This window comes from Symphalangus syndactylus, chromosome 24 (assembly GCF_028878055.3).
Source record: "Symphalangus syndactylus isolate Jambi chromosome 24, NHGRI_mSymSyn1-v2.1_pri, whole genome shotgun sequence".
NCBI classification, from domain to species: Eukaryota; Metazoa; Chordata; class Mammalia; order Primates; family Hylobatidae; genus Symphalangus; species Symphalangus syndactylus.
In genome coordinates, this window is record NC_072446.2 from 8,949,184 (window position 1) to 8,975,066 (window position 25,883).

At 52.9% G+C, this 25,883-nt stretch overlaps 1 protein-coding gene and 1 long non-coding RNA gene across 13 annotated transcripts in view; one reads left to right on the forward strand and one right to left on the reverse strand.

Annotated features, from left to right (window-relative positions):
• Window positions 1-2,439: 2,439 nt before the first annotated feature.
• LOC129474618 (uncharacterized) lies at window positions 2,440-13,165 on the reverse strand. Of its 4 annotated transcripts, none has more exons than XR_010119504.1 (4): window positions 12,921-13,165; window positions 11,902-12,079; window positions 10,090-10,423; window positions 2,440-2,846 (listed from the first exon to the last, which is right to left on the reverse strand). It is a non-coding gene; the product is annotated as an uncharacterized lncRNA (long non-coding RNA). The 4 variants fall into 4 exon arrangements; XR_010119503.1 differs by having other exon boundaries at window positions 2,440-2,849; XR_008654589.2 differs by lacking the exon at window positions 2,440-2,846 and having other exon boundaries at window positions 9,650-10,423; window positions 11,902-12,026; window positions 12,921-13,115.
• A 22-nt stretch (window positions 13,166-13,187) lies between these two features.
• The window catches only part of GMEB2 (glucocorticoid modulatory element binding protein 2), a 43,573-nt gene continuing 30,877 nt past the window's right edge, over window positions 13,188-25,883 (forward strand). For 2 of the 9 annotated variants that reach the window (XM_063634091.1, XM_063634094.1), the window contains exons 1-3: window positions 14,152-14,828; window positions 19,957-20,006; window positions 21,636-21,822. In XM_063634091.1, the coding sequence (XP_063490161.1) occupies window positions 21,692-21,822 (131 nt within the window). In that variant the 5' untranslated portion in view covers window positions 14,152-14,828; window positions 19,957-20,006; window positions 21,636-21,691. Of the gene's footprint in view, window positions 13,358-13,590; window positions 14,829-19,883; window positions 20,007-21,635; window positions 21,823-25,883 lie in introns of those variants that run through there. The other 7 variants (XM_063634095.1, XM_063634096.1, XM_063634092.1 and 4 more) reach the window with 7 other exon arrangements.

Below are 25,883 nucleotides of genomic sequence, written 5' to 3' on the forward strand. Positions count from 1 at the left end.
CATGGTTGAACTGTGTGTGTCCTGCACCTGTGGGGTCGGGGACGGCTGTGGGCTCCCTGTCTGGGAGTGAAGATCTGCCCTGTGTGTATCTCCAGACTGAAGCTGGTTATAAATCTTATTTTATCATCATGATTATGAATTACTCTATTGACAATGGTGATTTTAAGATATAAGCATGTGAACTACACACAAGCCCACTTTCCTGTCTGGAATCCAAGGGGTGAGGCGTCAGGGTGGGGGGTGGCAGGGCCCGCTGCTGTGGGTGGGGCTGGTGGGGGCCCCCCTGCCCTCCCTCAGGGCGGAGCCCTCCTCAGGGGCCTCCTGTTGTTCAGGACTCTGCGGCCCGCGGCTCAGGAGGAAAGGGCAGGGCCTACGTATGCATCTGAGGCTGGAGCCTCTAGGCTGTGGGACTTCCTGACATGGGGGTGGGTGCTACGAGACCCCTAGGGCTGCACCCTACTGTTCTGTGGACTCGCCCCACTCACCCCATTCACCCCTGGACAGCCGGTTGTTCACGGTCACAGGTCTGGACCCAGGATGCGGGACGGAGTAATAGAAAGTAAGAAGACATTCTGGACCGGGCGTGGTGGCTCAGGCCCGTAATCCCAGCACTTTGGGAGGCTGAGGGAGGTGGATCACCTGAGGTCAGGAGTTCAAGACCAGCCTGACCAACATGGTGAAATCCTGTCTCTACTAAAAATACAAAATTGGCCGGGTGCGGTGGCTCACACCTGTAATCCCAGCACTTTGGGAGGCCAAGGCGGGCGGATCACGAGGTCAGGAGATCAAGACTATCCTGGCTAACATGGTGAAACCCCATCTCTACTAAAAATACAAAAAATTAGCCGGGCGTGGTGGCAGGCGCCTGTAGTCCCACCTACTCAGGAGGCTGAGGCAGGAGAATGGCGTGAACCCAGGAGGTGGAGCTTGCAGTGAGCGGAGATCACGCCACTGCACTCCAGCCTGGGCGACAGAGCGAGACTCCATCTCAAAAAAAAAAAAAAAAAAATTAGCCGGGCGTGGTGGCTCACGCCTGTAATCCCAGCTACGTGAGAGGCTGAGGCAGGAGAATCACTTGAACCTGGGAGGCGGAGGTTGTAGGGAGCTGAGATGGCGCCATTGCACTCCAGTGAAACTCTCTCAAAAAAACAAAACAAAACAAAAAACAAAAAAAAGATATTCTGACTGGTGGACATGCTTGTCCCACCAGACAGCCACCTGGTGTGCCCAGGGGCCCCCTGTTAGGAGGGAGATGTGTTTGTAGTGGATGTCTAGACTTTCTGTGCTGAGTCCATGTCCTAGAAGGGTGTCTGGTCCCCAAGAGACCCAGCTTCCTCCTCTCCTGGGGCAGCCCTGGTGGCATTCCTGGGCTTGAAGGAGCTCTTGCTATCACCCCTCCTCCAGTCCAGGGAGTGTGGGCAAGTCAGGACCTTGGACTCAGCTGGGGAAGATGTGGAGACACAAGAAATCTGCAAGGGAGAAGATGGCAGGAGAGAGAAAAGAAAGACATTGAAAGAGTTTGTAGGCCAGATGCAGTGGCTCATGCCTGTAATCCCAGCACTTTGGGAGGCCGAGGCGGGTGGATCACGAGGTCAGGAGATTGAGGCCATCCTGGCTAACACTGTGAAACCCCATCTCTACTAAAAACACAAAAAATTAGCCGGGTGTAGTGGTGCGTGCCTATAGTCCCAGCTACTCGGGAGGCTGAGGCAGAATGTTGTGAACCTGGGAGGTGGAGCTTGCAGTGAGCTGAGATCGTGCCACTGCACTCCAGCCTGGGCGACGGAGGGAGACTCCACCTCAAAAGAAAAAAAAAAAAGAGTTTGTAGGCCAGGCACGGTGGCTCACACCTGTAATCCCAGCACTTTGGGAGGCCTAGGCGGGCAGATCACGAGGTCAGGAGATCGAGACCATCCTGGCTAACACCGTGAAACCCCGTCTCTACTAAAAATACAAAAAATTAGCCGGGCGTGGTGGCGGGCACCTGTAGTTCCAGCTACTCGGGAGGCTGAGGCAGAAGAATGGCGTGAACCCAGGAGGCGGAGCTTGCAGTGAGCCGAGATAGTGCCACTGCAGTCCGGCCTGGGCCAAAGAGCAAGACTGTCTCAAAAAAAAAAAAAAAAAAGAGTTTGTATATGGCATCCCTGTATCCTGGGCACACAGACACACACATGCCACATACAACATTGAGAGCATTTGTATATGGCATCTCTGTATCCTGGGCATGCATGGGCACGCAGACACGCACGCCACACACAAACACACGTGGGCCGTGGCCTCCCACAAGACCAGGCTGATCGCAGGCCAGGGGCCTGGCAAGGCACTGAGGGCAGACGGAGTTTGTGACAGTCACCATGTGGAGCCTCTGGCATCAAGTGGGGGCGGAGACTCCTTCACAAACTGATCACATTTTTCCCATGAAGAAAAGGAAAGGCAGGCTCCTCCTGGGAGGCCAGACAGAGCTGTTTAGTGACCTATTGTGTGTGACAAGTCACCCCTTAATTAACAACGAACATTATCTGTCAGTTCCCGTAAGTCAGGAGTACAAAAGCTGGGGGTTTCTGGCTCGGGGTCTGTCATGATGTTGCAGTCAGGACGTTGGACGATGTCCTGGCCATCTGAAGGCTGGGCAGGGGGTGGGGCATCCTCTTCTGAGAAGGCTCCCTCCCGAGGCTGCAGGCAGGAGGCCTTCATTCCTCCCCACATGGACGATCCAGGGGCTGCCTGAGTGTCCTTGAAACATGGTGCCGGGCGCGGTGGCTCACGCTTGTAATCCCAGCACTTTGGGAGGCCGAGGCGGGCGGATCATGAGGTCAGGAGATCGAGACCATGGTGAAACCCCGTCTCTACTAAAAAATAGAAAAAATTAGCCGGGCGTGGTGGCGGGCGCCTGTAGTCCCAGCTACTCGGAGAGGCTGAGTCAGGAGAATGGCGTGAACCCGGGAGGGGGAGCTTGCAGTGAGCCGAGATCGCGCCACTGCACTCCAGCCTGGGCGACAGAGCAAGACTCCGTCTCACAAAAAAAAAAAAAAAAAAAAAGAAACATGGTTCTGGGGGACCCAGAGCCAGCGACCTGGGTGGGGGTCGCTGGGTGGGGGGATATTGGGAAGAACCCAATATCCTCTGGGTGTGGGGAGCCACGTAAGTTCTGCTGTTAGAAGTGAGTCACTGAGAAGACTCATGCTTAGGAGGGAGTTGGGTTCCAGCTTTTGAGGTGAGGAATGTCAAAGGATTTGTGAACATATTTTATTTTCTAATTTTATTTATTTATTTATTTAGAGGTGGAGTCTCGCTCTGTCGCCCAGGCTGGAGAGCAGCGGCGCGATCTTGGCTCACTGCAACCTCTGCCTCCTAGGTTCAAGCGATTCTCCTGTCTCAGCCTCCTGAGTAGCTGGGATTACAGGCACACACCACCATGCCTGGCTAATTTTTGTATTTTTAGTAGAGACGGGGTTTCCCCATGTTGGCCAGGCTGGTAGAGACGGGGTTTCATCACATTGGCCAGGCTGGTCTCGAACTCCTGACCTCGTGATCCGACTGCCTTGGCCTCCCAAAGTGCTGGGATTACAGGTGTGGGCCACCATGCCTGGCCTTATTTTATTTTTTTGAGACGGAGTTTCACTCTTGTTGCCCAAGCTAGAGTGTAGTGGTGTGATCTCAGCTCACTGCAACCTCCACTTCCCAGGTTATAAGCGATTCTCCTGCCTCAGTCTCTCAAGTAGCTGGTATTACAGGCGTGAGCCACCGTGCCTGGCCTTGTGAATGTATTTTATTTTATTTTATTTTTTGAGACAGAGTTTCGCTCTTGTTGCCCAGGCTGGAGTGCAATGGCATGATCTCGACTCACTGCAAACCCCACCTCCTGGGTTCAAGCAATTCTCCAGCCTCGGCCTCCCGAGTAGCTGGGATTACAGGCATGCACCACCACACCTGGCTAATTTTGTATTTTTAGTAGAGATGGGGTTTCACCATGTTGGTGAGGCTGGTCTTGAACTCCTGACCTCAGGTGATCCACCCACCTTGGCCTCCCAAACTGTTGGTATTACAGGCGTGAGCTACAGTGCCCAGCCAGTCTGTGAACGTATTTTAAAACAACATCAGACACTCTGCCTAGAGTGACTGCTATGATCTGAATGTGTCACCTCCGAAGTTCACGTGTTGGAAACTTGATCCGCAGTGCAGCAGTGTTCTGCTCTATTAAAAGGGCTCCTGGGAGCGGGCTCTCTCTGACCATGTGAGGACACGGTGGTCAAGGCGCCATCGTGGAAGCAGAGACCAGGCCCTGACCTGATGGCCCCTTACCCTTGGACTTCCCAGCCTCCAAAACTTTGAGGAAATAAATTTCTGTTCTGTATTAAATTACCCAGTCTGTGGCATTCTGTTACAGCAGCACAAAACAGGCCAAGACAGTGACTGTATGTTTTGGACACAGCTGGTGCTTGCTTGGTGTCTGGGGCAGCAGTGGGTGCCCCCAAAACAGGGGTGTCCAGCAAAGCAGGTGGGGACATGGCACAAGCAGAGGCCTGACTCAACCAGTTGCTCCCCCCCAGCCTGCTGTGCACTCATGTCGGGCAAAGGCGTGGCCGTGCAGAAGTGAGCATAGGAAAAGCTGGTGCCAACCACAAGTGCTTCTCCTTTTGCTGAAGAAAAACAATTTTGATGTTCTGCAGTTGCTTAGTTTCCTGGGACTGCTGTGAGAAGTACCACAAATGAAGTGGCTTAAAACAACAGAAACTCAGCCAGGTGCAGTGGCTCACACTTGTGATCCCACCACTTTGGGAGGCCGAGGCGGGAGCATTGCTTGAGCCCCGGAGTTTGAGACCAGTCTGGGCAACATGGTGAAACCCCATCTCTACGAAAAGTACAAATATTAGCCAGGCGTGGTGGTGCTCGCTTGCAGTCCCAGCTACTCTGGAGGCTGAGGTGGGAGGATCGCTTAAGCCCAGGAGTTCAAGACTGCAGTGAGCCATGATTGTGCCACCCAGCCTGGGAGACAGAGCAGGGCCCTGTCTCAACAAACAACAAACTTGTATTTCTAGTCACCAAAACGTTGTGTGTATAGCATAGTTTATTATTTTCAAAACACTTTCAAATTGTTTTAATCTTCATAAGGTCTACTCTGGGAAAAACAGGATAGGCATTGTTACCCTAACCTTTTTTTCTGGTTACAAATGTCAGACATGTTCATTACATCACTGCAAAACACAAGGACAAGAGGCCAGGTGCAGTGGCTCATGCCTGTAATCCCAGCAAGGCCTCCCACCTTTGGGAGGCCGAGCTGGGTGGGTCACCTGAAGTCACGAGTTTGAGACCAGTCTGGGCAACATGGTGAAACCCCGTCTCTACTAAAAATACAAAAATTATCTGGACGTGGTGGCGCACACCTGTAGTCCAGCGACTCAGGGCGTTGAGGCAGGAGAATTGCTCGAACCTGGGAGGTGGGGGTTGCAGTGAGCTGAGATTGCACCACTGCACTCCAGCCTGGGTGACAGAGCGAGACTCTGTCTCAAAAAAAAAAAAAAAAAAAAATTATTTGTTAATATCACCGTCAAGCTCATCAGAAAGTACTGGGAAGCGTTCGACCTCACAATGGCAAAAAATTTTTTTTTTCTTGGGCCGGGCACAATGGCAAAATTCTTATTCTTACTTCAAAGCTCAAATTTTATCACTGGTAACAAATGCTGTCAGTTGCTTTCCTTAAAGTGTATGGGTTTTTGTTTTTTCTTTCACTCCCCTGACATAAAATATTTGGTATTTTTCTTTTTTCTTTTTTTTTTTTTTTTGAGACGGAGTCTCGCTCTGTCACCCAGACTGGAGTGCAGTGGCGCGATCTCGGCTCACTGCAAGCTCCGCCTCCCGGGTTCACGCCATTCTCCTGCCTCAGCCTCTCCGAGTAGCTGGGACTACAGGCGCCCGCCACCACGCCCGGCTAATTTTTTTTTGTATTTTTAGTAGAGACGGGGTTTCACCGTGGTCTCGATCTCCTGACCTCGTGATCCGCCCGCCTCGGCCTCCCAAAGTGCTGGGATTACAAGCGTGAGCCACCGCGCCCGGCCGGTATTTTTCTATACCAGCAACCAATTCTCCAAAAGCTAACTGGGTGTCCAATATAATTCAGCTAAATTCTGACACTGCCTTCCTGGAGTCTGTGTCAGATCCTGCAAATTACAAGGGCTCAGTCCTAACCAACTGCCCACACTTCAGACCCCAGGAGCCAGTCCAGAGCCACTTATATTTATGACCACTGGGCTTTCTAAATCAGGGGTTCTCACAACCTGCTCTTCAGGTTAGATTTACTAGAATGTCTCACAGAACTCAAGAAAATTTGTATGTTTGTCAGTTTATTATAAAAGAGCAGCCAAGTGGAAGAGACATTCAGCCATCCCCGTTAAAGTGGAAGTAAGCCTGAGTAAACTTTTATCCAGTATTGGACAACATCCTCTAAGGCTTAACGCAATGAAAAGAATCAGACCCATAACAAAGAGTGTATCTTCTTTCGGGATCTAGGAGTGTTACAATTAAATAAAAAACAAGAGTATTTTTAAACAAAGATTAATTTTAATAAGAAAGAAAGCTGGGCCTGGTGGCTTATGCCTGAAATCCCAACACTTTGGGAGGCCGAGGTGGGTGGATCACCTGAGGTCTGGAGTTCAAGACCAGCCTGACCAGCTTGGTGAAACCCTGTCTCTACCAAAAATACAAAAATTAGTCAGGACTGGTGGTGGGCATGTGTAATCCCAGCTACTCAGAAGGCTGAGACAGGAAAATCACTTGAACCCAGGAGGCGGAGGTTGCAGTGAGCCAAGATCTCCCCACTGCACTCCAGCCTGGGTGACGAGAGTGAAACTCTGTCTCAAAGAAAAGCAAAAAAAGAGAAAAGGGTATAATGATCCCTTGCACAAGCCCATGTATTATAATACTGCAATCCTTCCCATAAGGAAACCAAATGGGAGGATCTGGCATTTTGTACAAGACCCCAGAGCTGTCAACAACATTGTGATTCCACAACATGGGTGCTACCAAAGCCTCCCACTCTGGCAGCCACCGTCCCTGCGGAAGCGAGGTATTGACTGTGGCTGATGCTTTCTCCAGTAGACACAGAGTTGGCTCTTGTTTTCTTTTACATGAGAGGACCAGCAGTATACCTCAACCATCACGCCCTAAAGATACACTGAGGGTCCCATCTATGTTTCTGTTTTTGCTTTGAGATGGAGTCTCACTCTGTCACCCTGGCTGGATGGAGTGTGGTGGCGTGATCTCAGCTCATTGCAACCTCCACCTCTCCGGCTGAAGAGATTCTCCTGCCTCAGCTTCCCGAGTAGCCGAGACTACATGTACATGCCCAGCTAATTTTTGTATTTTTAGTAGAGATGGGGTTTCACCACGTTGGCCAGGCTGTTCTTGCACTCCTGACCTCAGGTGATCCGCCCGTCTCGGCCTCCCAAAGTGTTGAGATTACAGGCAAGAGCCACCGTGCCCAGCCTGCAGGCAACACTTTCTCTTATTTAGTTGTTTATTTTTTGAGACAGAGTCTCACTCTGTTGCCCAGGCTAGAGTGACGTGGCACAATTTCAGCTCAGTGCAACCTCCTCCTACCAGGTTCAAGTAATCCTCCCACCTAGGCCTCCCAAGTAGCTGGGATTTCAGGTTGCACCACCATGCCCGGCTAATATTTGTATTTTTACTAGAGATGGGGTTTCACCATGTTGGCCAGGCTGGTCTCTAACTCCTGGCCTCAAATGATCCTTCCACCTTGGCCTCTCAAAAGGCTGAAATTATAGCCACTGTTCCTAGCTCAGCATTTTCCATCTGGTGAATGTCCAAGTTTCTGAAAAATAACTCAAGAACATGTTAAGCTGTTATCTTTTAGTTTCCACAGGGAAACAAAACACCTTGTGACTCTGACTTACTTGTTTTTTTTTTTTTTTTTAAAGACGGAGTCTTGCTCTGTTGCCCAGACTGGAGTGCAGTGGCGCAATCTCGGCTCACTGAAAGCTCTGCCTCCCGGGTTCACACCATTCTCCTGCCTCAGCTTCCTGAGTAGCTGGGACTACAGGCACCCGCCACCACGCCCAGCTAATTTTTTTGTATTTTTTTTTTAGTAGAGATGGGGGTTTCACGGTGTTAGCCAGGATGGTCTTGATCTCCTGACCTCCCAAAGTGCTGGGATTACAGGCGTGAGCCACTGCGCCCGGTCGGGAGACTATTGTTTAAGCCTTTTCTATCTTCTTCCTCATCAGATTGTTCCTTTGCCTGTCAAGGGTGGTGAGGTGCCTGGAATTTCCCTTGGAGGAACTCAGGACTCAAGATTCTTTTGTTTTGAGAAAGTCTTGCTCTGTCGCCCAGGCTGAAGTGCAGCGGCGTGATCTTGGCTTGCTGCAACCTCAGCCTCCTGGGTTTACATGATTCTCCTGCCTCAGTCTCCCAAGTAACTGAGATTACAGGCGCCCGTCACCATGCCCAGCTAATTTTTTTTGTATTTTTAGTAGAGATGGGGTTTCACCATTTAGCCAGGCTGGTTTTGAAGGGATCTGCCCGCCTTGGCCTCCCAAAGTGCTGAGATTACAGGTGTGAGCCACTGTGCCTGGACCTTTTTTTACCTTTGGAGACAGACTCTCGCTGTTGCCCAGGCTGACTGCAGTGGCACAATAACAGCTCGCTGCAACCTTGATCTCCTGGGCTCAAGTGATCCTCCCACCTCAGCCTCCTGAGTAGCTGGGACTACAGGCATGTGCCACCACACCTGGCTAACTTTTTAGCTTTTGCAGAGATGGGGTCTTGCTATGTTTTCCAGGCTGGTCTCAAACTCCTGGACTCAAGCAATCCTCTTGCCTTGGACTTCCAAAGTGCTGGGCTTACAGGCATAAGCCACCATACCCAGCCAACCCAGTTTCTCTACTTTAAAATTACCATCTTTCAGCCGGTTGCAGTGGCTCATGCCTATAATCCCAGCACTTTGGGAGGCCGAGGTGGGCAGATCACGAGGTCAGGAGTTTGAGATCAGCCTCACCAACATGGTGAAACCCCGTTTCTACTAAAAATACAAAAATTAGCCGGGCGTGGTAGGGTGCACCTGTAATCCCAGCTAGTTGGGAGGCTGAGGCAGGAGAATCACTTGAACCTGGGAGGCAGAGGTTGCAGTGAGCCAAGATCAGGCTATTGTACTCCAGCCTGGGTGACAGAGTGAGACTCCATCTCCAAAAAAAAAAAAATTATCATCTTTCCCTTTGTAGTTAATAAATATGGCCAGACACGGTGGCTCACGTCTGTAATCCCAGCACTTTGGGAGGCTGAGGTAGGTGGATTACCTGAGATCAAGAGTTTGAGACCAGTCGCCGGGCGCGGTGGCTCACGCTTGTAATCCCAGCACTTTGGGAGGCCGAGGCGGGCGGATCACGAGGTCAGGAGATCGAGACCACGGTGAAACCCCGTCTCTACCAAAAATACAAAAAATTAGCCGGGCGTGGTGGCGGGCGCCTGTAGTCCCAGCTACTCGGAGAGGCTGAGGCAGGAGAATGGCGTGAACCCGGGAGGCGGAGCTTGCAGTGAGCCGAGATCGCGCCACTGCACTCCAGCCTGGGTGACAGAGCAAGACTCCGTCTCAAAAAAAAAAAAAAAAAAAAAAAAAAAAAAAAAAAAAAAAAAGAGTTTGAGACCAGTCTGACCAACATGGTAAAACCCTGTCTCTACTAAAAATACAAAAAGTAGCTGGGCATGGTGGCGCGTACCTGTAATCTCAGCTACTTGGGAGGCTGAGGCAGGAGAATTGCTTGAACCCAGGAGGCAGATGTTGCAGTGAGCCGAGATCTGCCACTGCACTCCAGCCTGGGTGACAAAGTGAGACTCCATCTCAAAAACAAAACAAAACAAACAAAAACAAAAACAGGCCGGGCGCAGTGGCTCATGTCTGCCCAGAGGCAGAGGTTGCAGTGAGCGGAGATTGCACCATTGCATTCCAACCTGGGCGACAGAGCGAGACTCTGTCTCAAAAAAAACCAAACCAAAAAAATCCCCAAAACAAAAATGATAAACATTTTAGAAGGAAGACTAGCCCCCCCACAGCCCCGCCCAAGATATTCACATCCTAACCCCAGGGATCTGTGAACGTTGGTTCCAAGCAAAGGGGAATTACAGCGGCAGATGGAATGACAGGAGGTGCCCTGGGCGAGCTGGTGGCCCCATGTCATCACAAGGGGCCTTGACAGCAGATGAGGGATGCAGGAGAGTCAGTGTCGGGGCCAGCAGGGTGAGGACTCAACTGGCTTTGGCTGGCTTTCAGGTGTGGGATAGGCCATGAGACAAGGGGCTCAAGTGCTTCTAGAAACTGGAAAGGCAGGAACAGCTTCTCCCCTGGAGCTCCAAAAGCAATCGGCCCTGCAGACACCCTGATTTTGGCTGAGTGAGGCTGGGCTGGGCTTCCGACCTACAGAACAGTTAGAGAACACATTTGCATTTTTATTTATTTGTTTATTTATTTTTTGAGACGGAGTCTCGCTCTGTCACCCAGGCTGGAGTGCAGTGGCGCCATCTTGGCTCACTGCAAGCTCTGCTTCCTGGGTTCCCGCCATTCTCCTGCCTCAGCCTCCCGAGTACCTGGGACTACAGGCGCCCGCCACCACGCCCGGCTAATTTTGTTTTTGTATTTTTAGTAGAGATGGGGTTTCACAGTGTTAGCCAGGATGGTCTCAAGCTCCTGACCTCGTGATCCGCCCACCTTGGCCTCCCAAAGTGCTCTGGGATTATAGGCGTGAGCCACCGCGCCCGGACACATTTGCATTTTTAAAAAATAGAGATGGGTTCTCGCCATGTTGGTCTTGAACTCCTGGCCTCAAGCAATCCTCCTGCCTTGGCCTCCCAAAGTGCTAGGATTACGGACGTGAGCCTCCGAACTCAGCCTAAATTTGCATTTTTTTTTTTTTTTTTTTTTTGAGACGGAGTCTTGCTCTATCACCCAGGCTGGAGTGCAGTGGCCCGATCTCGGCTCACTGCAAGCTCCACCTCCCGGGTTCACGCCATTCTCCTGCCTCAGCCTCTCCGAGTAGCTGGGACTACAGGCGCCCGCCACCACGCCCGGCTAATTTTTTTTTGTATTTTTAGTAGAGACGGGGTTTCACTGTGGTCTCGATCTCCTGACCTCGTGATCCACCCGCCTCGGCCTCCCAAAGTGCTGGGATTACAAGCGTGAGCCACCGCGCCCGGCTAAATTTGCATTTTTAAGTGACTAAGTTTGAGATAATTTGTTCCGGCAGCAGTAGAAAGCTAAGTTATCTTGGAGGTGATTTTTTTTTTTTTTTAGATGGAGTTTCTCTCTTGGAGCCCCAGAGTGAAGGACGCAGAACAGGCCCTAGGGCTCACCCCAGGCAAACCTCGGTGGGCTTGTGCAACACACAGGCATGATGTGGCTGCCCTCCCATCCCCAGGTCCCCCTCAGTACTCCTCTTCGACTTTATTGACATTTATTCCCACAACGTGAGGATAGGCAAACTCAGATAAATGACATACATAGACCACGTGAACCCTCTCATATTTACCAGATAATAAAATAGTAGCACTGACAAAGGCTCAAAATTTTCTTAATTCTTCCCCAGAGACAGGCTCACTCTGTTGCCCAGGCTGGTCTTGAACTCCTGGCCACAGGTGATCCTCCCACCTTGGCCTCCCAAAGTGTTGAGGTAAAAGGCATGAGCCACCGCACTTGGTCAGTCTAATTTTTAAAAATACCTTTTCCTCACTGGCTTGAGCACGTTCTACTTTACTGGGAACTGAATGAAAGTGCAACTCTAATTACACAGCCCCTCCGAAGTGCAGTGGCTTGGGAACCTCCCATTCTGGGAGGCGGCCTGCAGAGTCCTCCTCCTAAAAGTGTGAGCACAGGGTCAGGGCACCATCCCAAACAAGCACCTGTTTCTTATTTTCCGACTAATTTCGGTCCCCTGATAGGGAATCCGGGATCCTGCAGACAGGCAGCGGGTGACAGCAAGCGCAAGGGTGTTCGATTACACCTGGAGAGGTCAGGAGAGCCAGCCCTGCGGTGCAGAGGAAGAAACCCAGCAGAGACCAACAGAGCCAGCTCCAGCCTCTGCCAATAAAACATATAAATGAGCCCTGGCGGCTGGAGGAGCGCCACAGGATCCAAGCTGGCTGCCGGATCCGAGTGGGATCGGGGTGCCGGCTATGGGACTCGGGCGGGATCGGGGTATCATCTATGGGATCGAGGTGCTGGCTATGGGACTGGGGTGGGATTGGGGTGCTGGCTATGGGACTGGGGTGGGATCGCGGTGTCAGCTATGCTATGCGATCGGGGTGAGTGCCGGCTGTGGGATCGGGGTGTCATCTATGGGATCGGGGTGCCGGCTGCGGGACTGGGGTGGGATCGGGGTGTCAGCTATGGGATCGGGCTGCCGGCTGTGGGACAGCGGTGGGACCGGGGTGTTAGCTATGGGATCGGGATGGGTGCCAGCTGTTGGGGTGGGGTGAGATCGGGGTGTCATCTATGGGATCTGGGTGCCAGCTGCGAGACTGGCGTAGGATCGGGGTGTCAGCTATGGGATCGGGGTGCCGGCGGTGGGACAGCGGGGGAACCGGGGTGTTAGCTATGGGATCGGGGTGGGTGCCGGCTGTTGGGCTGGGGTGGGATCGGGGTGTCGCCTGTGGAACTGCGATGGGATCGGGGTGCTGGTTGTGGGACTGGGGTGACAGCTTGAGGGGTGACCGAGCCCTCCCTCCTGGCCGCTCCCAGATGCCCCTCGCCCCCCACGCTGGGAGCGCCGTGGCTGGCTGAGCCTCCGGCATGTCCCGCGCGAGTCCGTGCACCCTACAGCGTCCTCCTCCACAGCCTCGTGTTCAGGCGTCCGCCCCGCAGGGGAGTCCCCTCAGCGCCCGTTCACCCACAGAAGCGTCCGGGCGACGGGTGCCCGTACCTGGAGGCCTGAAGGTGCCGCCCTGCCGCGCGTGGGCACTGCTCCCTGGCGCCGTCCGTCCACTGACCATCGTCCCTCTGCCCGGCCGCCCGCGCGGGGCACGCAACGCCCGACCCGGACCTTGGGGATCACGAGGAAACTGCGGCGTTAGGAGCGGATAGTGTTCGTCCGCGCACGCGCCCCGGGGGCCCATTGGGCCTTATTTCACGGCCCCGCCTTCCTCCTCCGCGAGCGCCAAATAAGTGTCCGGCCCTCCCAGCCCCGTGCGTGCGCGGCCCCGCGGCCTGCGTCACTAGGAAGCGCGCGCCCGCGCCGCCGCCGCCGCCGAATCCCCAACAAGGAGCGAAGCCCGCGGCCGCCGCCGCCGCCCGCCGCCGCCGCAGCTCCCGACGCCACCGCCCCCGCCGGGCGCCCGAGCAGGCCCGGCGCGGCCCCAGGTAAGCGGCGCCGGCGAGCCCGCGGCCCCCCCGCGGCGAGGCCTCTCGCTCCGCTCACGCGCCGCCGTCCAGTCAGGGGTCCCTGCGGAGCGTCAGGACGTTACGGCGGGGGGAGGGGAGGGCCGGGGGAGGGGCGGCCGCGCGGGCGGCGGCGTCAGGCGCGACGGCGGCGTCAGGCGGGCGGCGCGGGCGGTGGCGGGCGCGGGCGCGGGCGCGGGCGGTGGCGGCGCTTCCTGCCTCCATCTTGGCGCCGCGGGCTGGAGCGGGCTCGGCCTCCAGCGGCCTCCTCGGTGGACCCTGCTGGAGGGGACCACGCCGCAGGGGTCCGACCCGCAGGGACGCGACCCACAGGGACCACCCCGCAGGCACCCGACCCGCAGGGACGCGACCCACAGGGACCACCACGCGACTCGCAGGGGCCACCCCACAGGGACGTGACCCACAGGGACGCGACCCCACAGAGGCACCCGACCCGCAGGGACGCGACCCCCAGGGGCCACCCTGCAGGCACCCGACCCGCAGGGACGCGACCCACAGGGACCACCACGCGACTCGCAGGGGCCACCCCACAGGGACGTGACCCACAGGGACGCGACCCCACAGAGGCACCCGACCCGCAGGGACGCGACCCCCAGGGGCCACCCCGCAGGCACCCGACCCGCAGGGACGCGACCCCCAGGGGCCACCCCGCAGGCACCCGACCCGCAGGGACGCGACCCCCAGGGGCCACCCCGCAGGCACCCGACCCGCAGGGGCCACCCCACAGGGACGCGACCCACAGGAACCACCCCACTGGGACCCACCCTGAGGGACCCATCCCACAGGGACGCGACCCACAGGGATCACCCCACTGGGACCCACTCTCAGAGACCTGACCCGCAGGGACCACCCCACAGGGGCCCGAGTCACTGTAGAGCCACAGGCGGGACCTGGGTCTGTGTAGACCCATGGTGGTGTGGACCCTGTTGGTCGGAGCTGATTTGTTGTGGGCCCGTTGTCAGTCATGACATGTTATGTATTTGGTTACTGTATAATTCATGCATGACTGAAAAGTCGTGACTGACTTTTCTGTTGAACCAGAATTCTCTTTCTTTGCTAACACTTCAAATACAACAGTTTCAATTACATCACTGTTGACCGTGCCGGTCAAGAATACTAGTTTAAAAATATTTTCTTGGGCCAGGCGTGATGGCTCACGCCTGTAATCCCACCACTTTGGGAGCCCGACGTGGGCGGATCATGAGGTCAGGAGTTTGAGAGCAGCCTGGCTAACACGGTGAAATCCTGTCTCTACTAAAAATACAAAAGTTAGCCGGGCGTGGTGGTGTGCACATGTAATCCCAGCTACTTGGGAGGCCGAGGGAGGAAAATTGCTTGAACCCAGGAGGCAGAGGTTGCAGTGAGCGGAGATGGTGCCATTGCACTCCAGCCTGGGTGACAGAGCAAGGTTTCGTCTCAAAAAAAGAAAAAAGTAAGTAAAATATTTTCTCATATCTGATTTACCTAATAATTTGGAAACTCACTTCGCACTAGTGGGGAACCCAAGCCTTGGGATCAAAGCTGGGTGGGTCTTGGCTTCAACACAGAAGGGGCTGTGGAGAGGCCGGGTGTGGTGGCTCACACCTGTAATCCTGGCACTATGGGAGGTCAAGGTGGGAGGATCACTGGAGGTCAGTTCGAGACCAGCCTAGCCAACATGGTGAAACCCTGTCTCTACCAAAAATACAAAAATTAGCCAGGCGTGTCGGGCGCCTGTAGTCCCAGCTACTCGGGAGGCTGAGGCAGGAGAATCACTTCAACCCGGGAGGCAGAGCTTGCAGTGAGCCAAGATTTCGCCATTGCACTCCAGCCTGGGCGACAGAGTGAGACTCCATCTCAAAAAACAAGGGGCTGTGGAGAGAGGAGGGGGTGCTCGTCCTTGGGAAGGCAATGGGGTGAGATGCTCTGTAGTGCTGCTTCTGTGTCTAAAGAGCATTGTATCAAGGACTTGCACTATTTTCTGTGAGGTAACTTTTGTGCATACTGCTTTGAACCTTTAATATAGTTGCCATTGGAGGCTGGGTGCGGTGGCTCATGCCTGTAATCCCAGCACTTTGGGAGGCCAAGGCGGGCGGATCATGAGGTCAGGAGATCCAGATCATCCTGCCTAATACAGTGAAACCCCGTCTCTACTAAAAATATAAAAAATTAGCCGGGCGTGGTGGCGGGCGCCTGTAGTCCCAGCTACTCAGGAGGCTGAGGCTGGAGAATGGTGTGAACCCAGGAGGCGGAGCTTGCAGTGAGCCAAGATCATGCCACTGCACTCCAACCTGGGTTACAGAGCGAGACTCCGTCTCAAAAAAAAAAAAAAAAAAAAAAAAAAATATATATATATATATATATATATATATATATAGTTGCCATTGGAGAGGCTGGAATTCAGTTTTCTGCGTGTACATTGCGTAATCCTCTGCAAAGCCCTGAAGCTGTGACGAGGACCCCTGCCTGCAGTGAGGCTGTTGCCTCTTTGCAGCTCTCTGCTTAAATGACTTTAGTTGCCCCTTATGAAAGCAGCGTCTTCTCAGTGAGAGTTAAACCCCGAGAGGTCAGCACGGGAGATCAGTAGTATTTTAAGTGAAATTTTTAATTTTTTTTTTTTTTTTTTTTTGAGACGGAGTCTCGCTCTGTCGCCCAGGCTGGAGTGCAGTGTCGCGATCTCGGCTCACTGCAAGCTCCGCCTCCCGGGTTCGCGCCATTCTCCTGCCTCAGCCTCTCCAAGTAGCTGGGACTACAGGCGCCCGCCACCACGCCCGGCTAATTTTTTGTATTTTTAGTAGAGACGGGGTTTCACCGTGGTCTCGATCTCCTGACCTCATGATCCGCCCGCCTCGGCCTCCCAAAGTGCTGGGATTACAAGCATGAGCCACCGCACCCGGCCGAAATTTTTATTTTTTAATTTTAATTTTTTATTTTTTTGAGACAGAGTCTCGCTCTGTTGTCTAGGCTGGAGTGCAGTGGCGCAATCTCGGCTGGCTGCAACCTCTGCCTCCGGAGTTCAAGAGATTCTCCTGCCTCAGCCTCCCAAGTAGGTGGGATTACAAGTACCCGCAACCACGCCCGGCCAATTTTTTTTTTGTTTTGTATTTTTAGTAGAGACAGGGTTTCATCATGTCGGCCAGGCTGGTCTCGAATTCCTGACCTCAGGTGATCCGCCCGCCTCGGCCTTCCAAAGTGATGGGATTACAGGCGTGAGCCACCATGCCTGGCCAAATATTTGAATTTTTGAATTTTTTTTTTTCTGAGACAGGGTCTTGCTCTGTCACCCAGGCTGAAGTGTAGTGGCGCAATCTCGGCTCACTATAGCCTCTGCCTCCCGGGTTCAAGCAGTTCTCCCACTTCAGCCTCCTGAGTAGCTGGGATTACATGGGCACACCACCACGCCCAGCTAATTTTTGCATCTTTAGTAGAGATGAGGTTTTACCATATTGGCCAGTCTCTAACTCCTGGCCTCAGGTGATCTGCTCACGTTGGCCTCCCAAAGTGCTAGGATTATGGGCGTGAGTCACCACGCCTGGCCTAAGTAAAATTTTAAAGTGGCTTTTTTTTTTTTTTTTTTTTTAAGACAGTCTCACTCTTGAGTGCAGTGGCATGATCTTGGCTCACTGCAACCTCTGCTGCCCAGGTTCAGGTGATTCTCCTGCCTCAGCCTCCCAAGTAGCTGAGATTACAGGCACCTGCCACGGTGCCTGGCTAATTTTTGTATTTTTAGTGCAGACGGGGTTTCACCATATTGATCAGGCTGGTCTTGAACTCCTGACCTCATGATCCACCTGCCTTGGCCTCCCAAAGTGCTGGGATTACAGGTGTGAGCCACCGCACCCGGCCTAAAGTGGCTTTTTATTCATGTTTGTTTAAAGTTCTTTATTTTGAATCCTAAGTCTACAACAACAAAGTTATGGTAGTGAAAAAAAATTATATTTTAGAAATATGAAGTAAGTCTGTCAATGTAAACGAATTCATCATTGTAACTTTTCTGGCTAAAAGCATCTGAAGACAGTCTTCAGAGACCCTGATGCCCTAATGGGAAATGTGCCCACCAGCAGCTGGAGGGGTTCGCCTGTGAGCCCCCTTTCCCCTTAGGCGCTCTGTCCTAGATGGCTGCCATTTAAATTGAGTGACAGTAAACGGCTCATCATGTTCCAGGATGTTCTTAATTTGTAAAATTTTTTTTCCTCGTTTAAACAATACATTTTCCTTCCATCACTCATTTTCGATACCCTCCTGAAACAGGAAACGGGAAATATTTTCTTGTCTCTTGCACTTAGTCCTTAGTGCTTGTGTTTAGATGTGTTCCGTGAATACTTTGAGTAGCGTTCATGTGGAGCCCTAACTGGTGTTCTCTGGGCTCTGGGCACTGCCTCTTCTTACCCCAAACCTACCGCAGCCCTCCCCACCACTCACCGTCCGCCACACTCACTGCTCTCCCAGGCCAGGATGGCGTCAGTAACACGTGGGGTCTTTGCTGCGGGTGGTACCCAGCTCCCCACGGTTTCTTTTTGCTTCCTTTTCTTTGAGAATGGGTCTTTCCTTCATGATGTTTAACCACCATCCCCTCTGTTCAGATCACCTACATTTCTTGGTTCCTTGGATCTTTGGTCTAGGGTTACTCCAGAGACTGGCTGCCATTTGCGATTGGTGGCCCAGGAAGTCGTAGCTTTCTTTTCTCCCCTTTATCTTGGCTGTGTGGCCCTTTACCTTGGAGTTGTGTGGAGACCCATGCCCAGTTAGGAAGAAGTAGAGCCCCCCTGGTCCAGTGCATACCGAGACAAAAGGCAGCCTGTGGAATGGAGGAAAAGAAGCTAGGGTGGCTTGAGGACCTTTTGTTCTCCTGAAGACTTCCTTTCCCTAAGACATTCAGAAAAATGTTCACATGCTAGAAAATGTAGGTTGAGTAAGATTTAGCAATAACCTTGAGACCTGAAGGTACATTTTGTGATCGATTGTTCAGTTTAGGGGAGTTAGTTCTGGCATTGAAGGCATAATTGCAGAGGCCTGGCTGGGCTGTGAATGCCTCCCCTTAGTGAGTGCAGGGCCAGACTCTCTGCAGGGGACCACTGCGTGCCAGGTTGGGGTGGACCCACTCCTGTCCTTAGACACACTTGTTTGTTACAGTCCTAGGGGCAGGTGATATTATTTTTATATTAACGATGATTTTAAAAGTTCTGGAAAATTTTATTTTCTTTCTTTCTTTTTTTTCTTTTTCTTCTTTTTCTTTTTTTGTGACAGGGTCTTGGTCTGTTGCCCAGGCTGGAGCGCAGTGGCACAACCATGGCTCACTGCAGCCTTGACGTCCTGGGCTTAAGCGATCCTCCTGCCTCAGCCTCCAGAGTAGCTGCAACTACAGGCATGCACACCACCATGCCTGGCTATTTTTTATTATTTGTTTAGCAGAGATGGGGTGTTGCTGTGTTGCTCAGGCTGGTCTCAAACCCCTGAGCTCAAGCAGTCCTCTTGCCTTGGCCTCCCAAAGTCCTGGGATTACAGGTGTGAGACACCATGCCTGGCCATGAAAATTTTTCTTTCTTTTTTTTTTTTTTTTTTTTTTTTTTTTTTTTTTTTTTGAGACGGAGTCTCACTCTGTTGCCCAGGCTGGAGTGCAGTGGCACGATCTCGACTCACTGCAAGCTCCGGCTCCCGGGTTCACGCCATTCTCCTGCCTCAGCCTCCCGAGTAGCTGGGACTACAGGCGCCCGCCAACACACCCGGCTAATTTTTTGTATTTTTAGTAGAGACGGGGTTTCACCGTGTTAGCCAGGATGGTCTCGATCTCCTGACCTCGTGATCTGCCCGCCTCGGCCTCCCAAAGTGCTGGGATTACAGGCTTGAGCCACCGCGCCCGGCGAAAATTTTTCTTTCTTTAAAAAGTTTTTATATTCTGTACTTTCTAGTCTATATCTAATCCCAATGAGTCATTCTATTATAGTAGCATTACAACTTTTTTTATTACGGTAAAATATACATAACATAAAATTTACCATTTTAAGCTTTTTTTTTTTTTTTTTTTGAGACGGAGTTTCGCTCTTGTTGCCCAGTGGTGCAGTGGCGCGATCTCGGCTCACTGCAACCTCTGCCTCCTGGGTTCAAGCAGTTCTCCTGCCCCAGCCTCCCGAGTAGCTGGGACTACAAGTGCCTGCCACCACGCCTGGCTAATTTTTAGGATTTTTAGTCGAGACGGGGTTTCACCGTGTTGGCCAGGATGGTCTCAAACTCCTGACCTCAGGCCATCCCCTCCCCCCTCAGCCTCCCAAAGTGCTGGGATTACAGGCGTGAGCCACCGCGCCTGGCCCATTTTAACTGTTTTTAAATGTGTGGTTCAGCACCATTCAGAACAGCCACAGGGATTGTGCAGCCATCACCGCTGTCCATTTCCAGAGCTTTTCATCATCCCAAACAGAAATTCTGTACTCATTAAAGAACAACTCCCTGTACCCCCTCCCCCAGCCCCTGGTCACTTCTATTTTACTTTCTTTCTTTTTCGTTTTTTGAGAGAGTTCTCACTCTGCTGCCCAGACTGGAGTGCAGTGGTGTGATCATGGCTCACTGCAGCCTCAATCTCCTAGGCTCAAACGATCCTCCAGCCCCGCCTCCCGAGTAGCTGAGACTATCCCAGGTTTGTATATTTTCTTTTGGTTGTTGTAGTTTTTAATTTTCACATTTCCATTTGGTTGTAACTCCTGTTTCTATACCAAGATTTTCGTTCCACTTGGTTGAGAATTTTGCTTTGCTCTTGGAGCTGGTCCGACAGCACCTGAGAGTTTCTGGATTCTGTGTTCAGGAGCCAGCTTCTCTTGTGTGTTTGTTCCTTTGAGAATCAGACTACCCTTTGCCAGGTAGTTTGATCGTGTTCTGGATGCTTTGACTACTATGCTATGGACTCTGGGTCTTGTTTAAGTTTCACAGAGAATGTAGACTTTTTTTTTTTATAGCAAGAAATCGACCTGGTTAGGTTCAGGCTGCAAATTTTGCACCCCGTTCCTGTGTCTGTGTTGTTAGGCCAGTTTAGTTTAGAGACTTTCCAGTGCACTGTGGATCTGCCTCATGCGCCATTGGGGCCCATCTGAGACCTGGGCAGTGGTCTATCCTGTAGGTCAGTTTTCTTCCCTTTGCCCTTTAGGGTCAGGACCACGTAGAGACTGTCTTGGGATGACCCAGGCGCTCACACACAGCTGTGTGCCATCCTCTCTCCTCCCCTCTCCTCTCGTGGCCTCCCCCACACTCTGACTCCAGGCACCTTGCCCTCTGGCTGGAAACCAGGGGCTTTCGTGTTCCCTGTGCTAGGTAGGGGATGGAGAGTGAGAGGGTAACAGGGAGCCCCCACGCTCTTGGGCCACCATTCCTTTAGTCAGGAGGGAGATTCCCTTCTCTCCAAGCTTTTTGGGCCAGGACAGCCATTATCACGGGGTTTTTAGCAGGGGTTGGACTTGCTGAAGGCAAAGCCAGGAAAGACAAAATAATAATAATTTTAAAACCCAGGACAGGCCAGGCACGGTGGCTCACACCTGCAATCACAGCACTTTGGGAGGCCGAGGTGAGTGGATCACCTGAGGTCAGGAGTTTGAGACCAGCCTGGGCAACATGGTGAAACCTGTAATCCCAGCTATTGGAGAGGCTGAGGCAGGAGAATCGCTTGAACCCAGGAGGTGGAGCTTGCAGTCAGCCGAGATCACGCCATTGCATTCCAGCCTGGGCGACAGAGCGAGACTTTGTCTGAAAAAAACCCCCAAAAAACAAAAAGACCCCAAAAAACAAAAAAACCCAGGGCATTTCCCTCCTCTCTTTCTGTCTTGAATGAGTTTCCCTTCCCGTTCCGCAGACTAGAGAGGACTTCTTGGAGTGCTTTCTGCATCTGCAACTCAGTTCAGGGATTGGGGCTGGCTTTGAGTTCAGGCCAGGAGAGACGGAAGAACTGGCAAGCTGGGAGCCTGCGTCCAGGGAAGTTGCTTGGCATTCCAGGCCCCTCTTGTCCTGCTGCTCTGAGCCCCACGTGGAGGGAGTGGTTCTGTGCCTTCTGCCCAAGGGTTTCGGCTTATCCAGTGGGAAAAACGGGTGGAGTGCACTTACACCGCCCTCGGAACCAGAGCCTGGAATAGCCCTTCTGTTGCCGCTCGTTTTTGTCAGGAGGTAGCAGTCTGGGACTCAAGGGTGGGTCTTTGGAGCTGATTAGAGATGCCTTTGTGAGTGCTATGTTGTGTGGATGTGGAGATGACTCCATCCCTGTGCCCTGTCTTGCTTCCTCCAGGACTTGGGACCCTGGAGGACTGACGCTGCTGGCCTGGGCGTCCCCTTCCGCGAGCCATGGCGACTCCCGACGTGAGTGTGCACATGGAGGAGGTGGTGGTTGTGACAACTCCGGACACTGCGGTGGACGGCAGTGGTGTAGAGGGGGTGAAGACCGTGTTGGTGACGACCAACTTGGCCCCTCACGGGTAAGCTCAGGCCTCAGTGCCATTGGGGCTGATGGGAGCTTGGGTTGGGCTGTCCTTGGCACAGCTGGCATTAACGTAGTAAGGGACAAGTGTCAGGATTTTTCTAGTTCCAGTTCTTCTGAGACTGGACTCAAATGTGTGTGTAAGTAGAGAGCGAAGAAAAGCAGAAATGGCATGGGGACCAGAAGACCCAGCTGCAGCTGCGGGGAGGCCCCCCGTACCTGCACAGCCACGTGGCTCCACGTCCTGAAAGGCCGTGATTTCTCATGTAAGAGGGAGCGGTAGGGATGTCAGAGAGCTGGCCTTTCATAAATGAAGTGAAGAGCCAGCGATTTTCTTGACAATCTTCATGAAACTGTGAGTGTTTTCTCCTCCTCTCTGTACCAGATGTCCGATTCAAATGTTAGTTGGCGAAAACGCTAACATTTGCCCAAACTGCCAGCTTTGTTTTGCTGCCCGTAGGTGGAACTGCTAGGAGGTGGCAGAGCTGCTCCTGCTGTGAGCCAGTGTCACTCCTGCCTTTGCTGGGGGTGAAATAAAGGCAGAGTCAGCCCCGGGCAGTCCCGGGCTGCGATCCTCATTCTTCCTCCCCAGAGGGCTCTGGGGCTCTGGGCTGGGGCAGTCTTCCCGTTGGTCTCATCCTTGCTGTGTCTCATGTGTGGCATCTTCATGCTGACCTAGCATATCACTGAGCATGAGCTTTTGACTTTCTCACCGTTTGACAGAGGACGACTCTAGACTGCCAACCCCTGCGCGGTGCAGGTCAGACCTCCCATGGTGGACGGGTGTGCAGGCAGCTGCTGCCTGGGAGGACCTGGCCCTGAGTTCCTTCCCGCCTTTCTTCTCTTGCTATGGAGGCTGTTGTTGGACCTGAGGCTTTAACCTGCCTCTTGCATATCAGGGTGGTGGAGGCTGTTCTGCGATCACAGAGCAAGACATGGACCTGTGTGGGTTCCTGGTGTGAGGTACCCTGTCCTCTCCTGTCTCATCCACAGAGCTGGCGGCCATGTCTGGAAATGCAGGAGTCTCTGAGTTGGACCTCCCGCTGGATGTTCACACCTCCATTCTCCTTTTTCCTTTGTCAGCACCTTGGTGCACATCTTCCGTGTTTTCCGGGCATGTGTCCATGATGTTTCCAGACATCTCCCACCCCACACCTCCCCACTCTTGCCCAGAGGGGCAGTGCCCAAGTCCCTCCCTTGGGGCACCGTGGCCGCGGCTGCTGGGGTGGTGTCCACGTCTCCTCAGCCAAGCCCTGACATGGCCTGCAATGAGTAGTGTGGCAGCAGTGACCCTTGGTCAGAGAAGTCCATGTAGCTTTCTCATGGCGCCTAGGGCTACTGCGGGGAGCCCAGGGTCATTTCTGACCTGGGGAGAGGCCGCTCTGATCCCAACTGAGCCCAGCTTTCGTGTCACCTACCCAGGCGTCTGGGTGGAAGTGGCCTCGGGGTAGGCCCAGTCCCATATCCAACTCTCCTCACCTGAGCCCTGACACCGTGGCGGCGGCTGCCGGGGTGGTGTCCAAGTCACCTCACCTGAGCCCTGAGACCGTGGCGGCAGCTGCCGGGGTGGTGTCCAGGTCACCTCACCTGAGCCCTGACACCGTGGCGGCGGCTGCCGGGGTGGTGTCCAGGTCACCTCACCTGAGCCCTGACACCATGGTTGTGGCTGCTGGGGTGGTGTGGTCCAGCGCTGGGTTGGGACCTTCACTGTCCTCAGCTCTAGGCCTTTCTTCCTGATCTGGTCTGACTCCCCAGACGACATGTGTCTTAGTCTGCTCGGGCTGCCATAACAAAACGCCGTAGACTGGGTGGCCTGAACAGCAGAGAGTTATTTTCTTACAGTTCTGAAGGCCAAAGTCCAAGATCAGGGTCTGCCAGGTTCCACTTTTGGGAGGACTCCCTTTCTCACTTGCAGATGGCCAACTTCTTGCTGTGTCCTCATGATGGAGAGGGAGGGAGAGAGAAAGATCTTTCTCTTTCACTTCTTAGAAGGTCACAGTCGGCCAGGCGCGGTGGCTCATGCCTGTAATTCCAGCACTGTGGGAGGCCGAGGGAGACAGATCACTTGAGCCCAGTTCAGGACCAGCCTGGGCAACATGGCAAAACCCCATCTCTACAAAACACAACGCACCACCAGCTGGGCATGCTGGGAAGCACCTGTAGTCCCAGCTACTCAGGAGGCTGAGGTAGGAGGATCACCTGAGCCCGGGAGTTGGAGACAGCAGTGAGCCGTGACCGTGCCACTGCACTCCAACTTGAGTGATAAGAGACCCTGTCTCCAAAAAAACCCACCAGAAGGTCAAAGTCTTACTGGATGAGGGCCAATCTATATGACCTCATTTAAATTATCTCCTGAAGATCCCATCTTTAAATACAGTCACCCTGGGGGTGAGGCCTTCAACATAGGAATTTTACGGGGGACACAGTTCAGGACAGCGCCTTCCCCTAGCTCTCAGGGTCCTGTAGGCAGGGGCCTGCCTCTACCTCTCAGGGTCTTCTGCCAGGTGGGGCTGAGGATGGCATGTAGTGGGTGGGTGGGTGTGGGACATCTTTTGGTTGCCCTCCTTTCCCTCATTCCTGCTGGCAGAGGTAGTTGATGTGCTAGGCCTCTAGATGTAGGGATTTGGAGTATAAACTGAGCATCGGTAGTCTCCCCACGGCCAGCTCCGCCTCTCATCTGCGCCTTGCTGCTCTCTGCGTCTGCGCGCACCTCCTGCCCCTCGCTTCTGGGTTTACCCTTTGGAAGCTCTTCCCTCTGCATTGTTGTGATGACTTCCATGAGGAGCCCATTCACGTGTGTGTTATTTTTATTTTTTTGGGGATGGAGTCTCACTCTTGTTGCCTAGGCTGGAGTGCAGTGGCATGATCTCGGCTCACTACACCCTCCGCCTCCCGAGTTGAAGTAATTTTCCTGCCTCAGCTTCCCAAGTAGCTGGGACTACAGGCATGCGCCACCACGTCCAGCTCATTTTTGTATTTTTAGTAGAGACGGAGTTTCACCATGTTGGCCAGGCTGGTCTCAAACTCCTGACCTTAAGTGATCTGCCTGCCTCAGCCTCCGAAAGTGCTGGGATTACAGGCATGAGCCACTGTTCCTGGCCCACATGTGTGTGTCTAAGTTGCCATTTTATCAGGAAGTTTGTACAGCCTTTAAAAAATTAAATATAACCATTTTTATTACAAAATATATATGGTAGAAAATTATTTCATAGCTAGAATTATTTAGAAAGAAAAAGAAAATTAGAAAATACTGATAAGCAAAAATTACAGAAGGCCATATCACTACTACCTAGAGGTTCTTTTTTTTTTTTTTTTTTTTTTTTGACGGAGTCTCGCTCTGTCGCCCAGGCTGGAGTGCAGTGGCGTGATCTCGGCTCACTGCAAGCTCTACCTCCCGGGTTCACGCCATTCTCCTGCCTCAGCCTCCGGAGTAGCTGGGACTACAGGTGCCCGCCACTACGCCTGGCTAATTTTTTGTATTTTTAGTAGAGAGGAGGTTTCACCGTGTTAGCCAGGATGGTCTCGATCTCCTGACCTCGTGATCTGCCCACCTCGGCCTCCCAAAGTGCTGGGATTACAGGCGTGAGCCACCGCGCCCAGCCCTACCTAGAGATTACTACTGTCAACACCTTAGAATAGATCTTTCCAGATGTTCTGTTTATATCAAAACATATGAATTTTTCTTTCCTTAAACCTTTTTATTGTTAAACTCATGTACATGTTGGAAAGCACCCCAGGTGCTCATGTTCCGCTGAATGAACCCCCGCATAAGGAGCATGGGGCGTCGCCGCGCCATGGAGCCCTGCACACGCCCCTCGTGTTCCCACCGTGAGACCCCACTGTGCACACGGCTTTCATTCTGGTTTGGCTTTAGTTAATGATCTTTGTCTTTCCATGTTGATGAATTTTCATCTCTTCTAATATTCAATTCAAATTTAAATTTCTTCCTATGTTGGCCAGGCCTGGTGGCTCCTGCCTGTAATCCGAGCACTTTGGGAGGCGGAGGTGGGAGGGTTGCTTGAGCCCAGGAGTTGAGACCAGCCCCAGCAACAAAGTGAA